Source organism: Myotis davidii, unplaced genomic scaffold (genome assembly GCF_000327345.1).
Source record: "Myotis davidii unplaced genomic scaffold, ASM32734v1 scaffold2573, whole genome shotgun sequence".
NCBI lineage: Eukaryota > Metazoa > Chordata > Mammalia > Chiroptera > Vespertilionidae > Myotis > Myotis davidii.
Window position 1 is genome coordinate 95,630 of NW_006284359.1, and position 2,565 is coordinate 98,194.

Below are 2,565 nucleotides of genomic sequence, written 5' to 3' on the forward strand. Positions count from 1 at the left end.
GTGCATGGAGGGCACGGTCAGCCAGGGGTCAACCCCCCACCCCTCCCAGTCCCTGTGCCCCACCAGCACCTTCAACACCACGTGGGAGCCAGGTTTGACATCCAGGACGCCGGAGGGCCCAAGTGGCTCAAAGCTGGGGTCAGGGTAGTAGGTGAAGGAGGACCGGTTGAGGGAGCGGGCTGTCTGCACATGGTCCAGCAGGAAGCCAAACTCATCAGGGTGCTCGCCTTGGGCCCGTGGCTGGGGCCGCCCCGGGAAGATGCCAGGGGCCTTACACAGCATGGCAGTGTCGTTGATAACCTGGCATGTCTGTGTGGACAAAGGCGGGCAGTCCAGCACATGAGACCATGCATTACAGGGGCAGGGGCGGGGCGAGGGCAGCTGGCACTCACATTGGTGGTCTCGATGCCTCGGTACTTGGCCCGGACCCGGGGCTCTTGGACTGTCAGCAGGTGGGTCCCACTGACAGTGATGGCAGTGCTTCCGCTGGGGACAGGGAAGAGGGGCCTCAGACTCTGTCCCCCAATGCCCCCAGCCCAGCCCTGGAGAGCTATGAAGGCTGCAGTGGGAGCCTAGGGCCTCCTACAACTCAGGTAGCTGGGTGGGTGCCAGGTGCTCTGTGTCAGGAGGACCCTGCCCCCTCTGCCCGTAAGGGCCCAGGTTTAATATATTTTTAATATTTATTTCGGAGAAGGGGGGAGAGGGAGAAAGAGATAGAAACATCAATGATGACAGAGGATCATTGATTGGCTGCCTCCTGCGTGTCCCTTACTTGGGGACTGAGCCCACAATCCAGACATGTGCCCTGACCGGGAATCAAACCGTGACCTCCTGGTTCATAGGTCGATCCTCAACCACTGAGCCACACCGGCCTAAGGGCTCAGGCTTAGAGGAGGTATAGTTCCATCAGGCAAGGCCCCAGGACAGGAGCTTGGGGACCCATTCTCTCTTCTCTAGAGTCTTACTTGATTATACTCCAGGTGGGCTCAAGGCGAGTGACAGTAGGGTCCTGGGTGTACGTGTAGAGAACTCCGGGGCTGGAGATGTTAGCACGGTCAATGGCCAGGGTGATGGGGGCCTGGCTGGGGCCCAGGGTGGAAACGGGTGAGATACACACGATTGCTTCGGCATCCCTCCTACATGGCAAGTGGAGAGCTTTGAGTAGGTGCCCCAGGGCCCTCACCGGGCAACCAGATGCCCATCCAAAGACTGGCAGGGCCCTACCCACCTCACAAACTGGCACTCGCCATCTCTCATGATCACTGTGACCGTGCTGCCGGCATCTAGAGAACTTCCAGAGATGGTGAGCCTCGTGCCCCCAGAAGCTGGGCCCCGACTGGGACGCACACGGTCGAATGTCGGGGTCTGTGGGAGAAGCAGCCCTGAGGGGAGGGAGGAGGCAGCCCAGTGCGGGTCGCGCGCCCTCACAAGGGGTGGGTGTGGGAAGGGCCGGGCGGCTCACACACCACAAAGCTGTAGAGCTGCTCTGATTGCGTGCGGAAGTCGGCAGAACAGTCGCCTACACACAGCTCCACGGGCCCCGGCGGTGGGCTGGGCACCAGCGACTCCTCCATCTCACACACGATCCTAGGGGACAGGGAAGGTCAGGGCCGGCCTCGGAGCAGCAGCCTGGGTGCCCGCCCAGCCACACTCACCTCTCGGCACTGATGTACTCAGCGGGAATGGAATTGCAACGCACGCCGGCCACCCGAAGGCCTACCTCTCGGTAGGTGAGGCCTAGGTTCTCACCCTCGATGGTGACACGGGTGCCTCCCTCCTTGGGCCCCATGAGCGGGTGAATCTGCAGAGCAGGACAGGAGGTGAGAGGGTGAGCCGGACCGCTGGGTGTCTCGTATGCGGAAGGTGAGAGGCTCACCTGGGTGATGCGGGGGTGGCTACAGCGGGTGCCCTTCTGGCTCGGGTGCATCCAGTTGGTCTTGGGGGCCAGACAGTGGGCACGCAGCTGGCACCTGTGCTCCGAGATGCACCAGCCACAGGGGAAGCGGGGGTCGGCCTTGAGGCAGAGGCCGCAGCTGGGTCGCTGTGCCCAGCATTTATACAGGATAGCTGCGGGCACAGGGGGCACTGCTGGGGGCGGCTATGGGGAGCCAGGGCCACTCAGGGTCCCCCTGTTAGACCTGGCCCCAGTTCATGCCAACTCTGCCCCAGGAGGCAAGCTCCTCCACCCCATCTTTTTTTTAAAATACATTTTTATTGATTTCAGAGAGGAAGGGAGAGGGAGAAAGAGAAATATCAATGATGAGAATCATTGATTGGCTGCCTCCTGCATGCCCCCCCGCCCCCCCCCTCCTGGGGACAGAGCCCGCAACCTGGGCATCTGCCTTTGAGCGGGAATTGAACCATGACTTCCTGGTTCATAGGCTGACGCTCAACCAATGAGCCATGTTGGTTGGGAGCCTACGCCCCATCTTGCCCCTCACCTCGGAAGGTGGCAGGCTTGTCGATAGGGAAATCGCCATCCCAGACCACAGAGAAGTCCAGCTCAGTGTCACCATACTCGTCACCTTCATAGGAGTACTGGGGGAGAGGGACCACACGACCCCT

General features: G+C 61.2%; 1 protein-coding gene across 1 annotated transcript in view; it reads right to left on the reverse strand.

Annotated features, from left to right (window-relative positions):
- PLXNA3 (plexin A3) overlaps nucleotides 1-2,565 on the reverse strand; it is a 15,019-nt gene that overhangs the window by 6,464 nt on the left and 5,990 nt on the right. The window contains exons 11-18 of the mRNA XM_015571716.1: nucleotides 2,442-2,538; nucleotides 1,877-2,067; nucleotides 1,656-1,801; nucleotides 1,467-1,587; nucleotides 1,229-1,365; nucleotides 966-1,136; nucleotides 393-486; nucleotides 64-309 (exon numbers count right to left, since the gene is read on the reverse strand). Of these exons, the coding sequence (XP_015427202.1) occupies nucleotides 64-309; nucleotides 393-486; nucleotides 966-1,136; nucleotides 1,229-1,365; nucleotides 1,467-1,587; nucleotides 1,656-1,801; nucleotides 1,877-2,067; nucleotides 2,442-2,538 (1,203 nt within the window). The remainder of the gene's footprint in view (nucleotides 1-63; nucleotides 310-392; nucleotides 487-965; nucleotides 1,137-1,228; nucleotides 1,366-1,466; nucleotides 1,588-1,655; nucleotides 1,802-1,876; nucleotides 2,068-2,441; nucleotides 2,539-2,565) is intronic.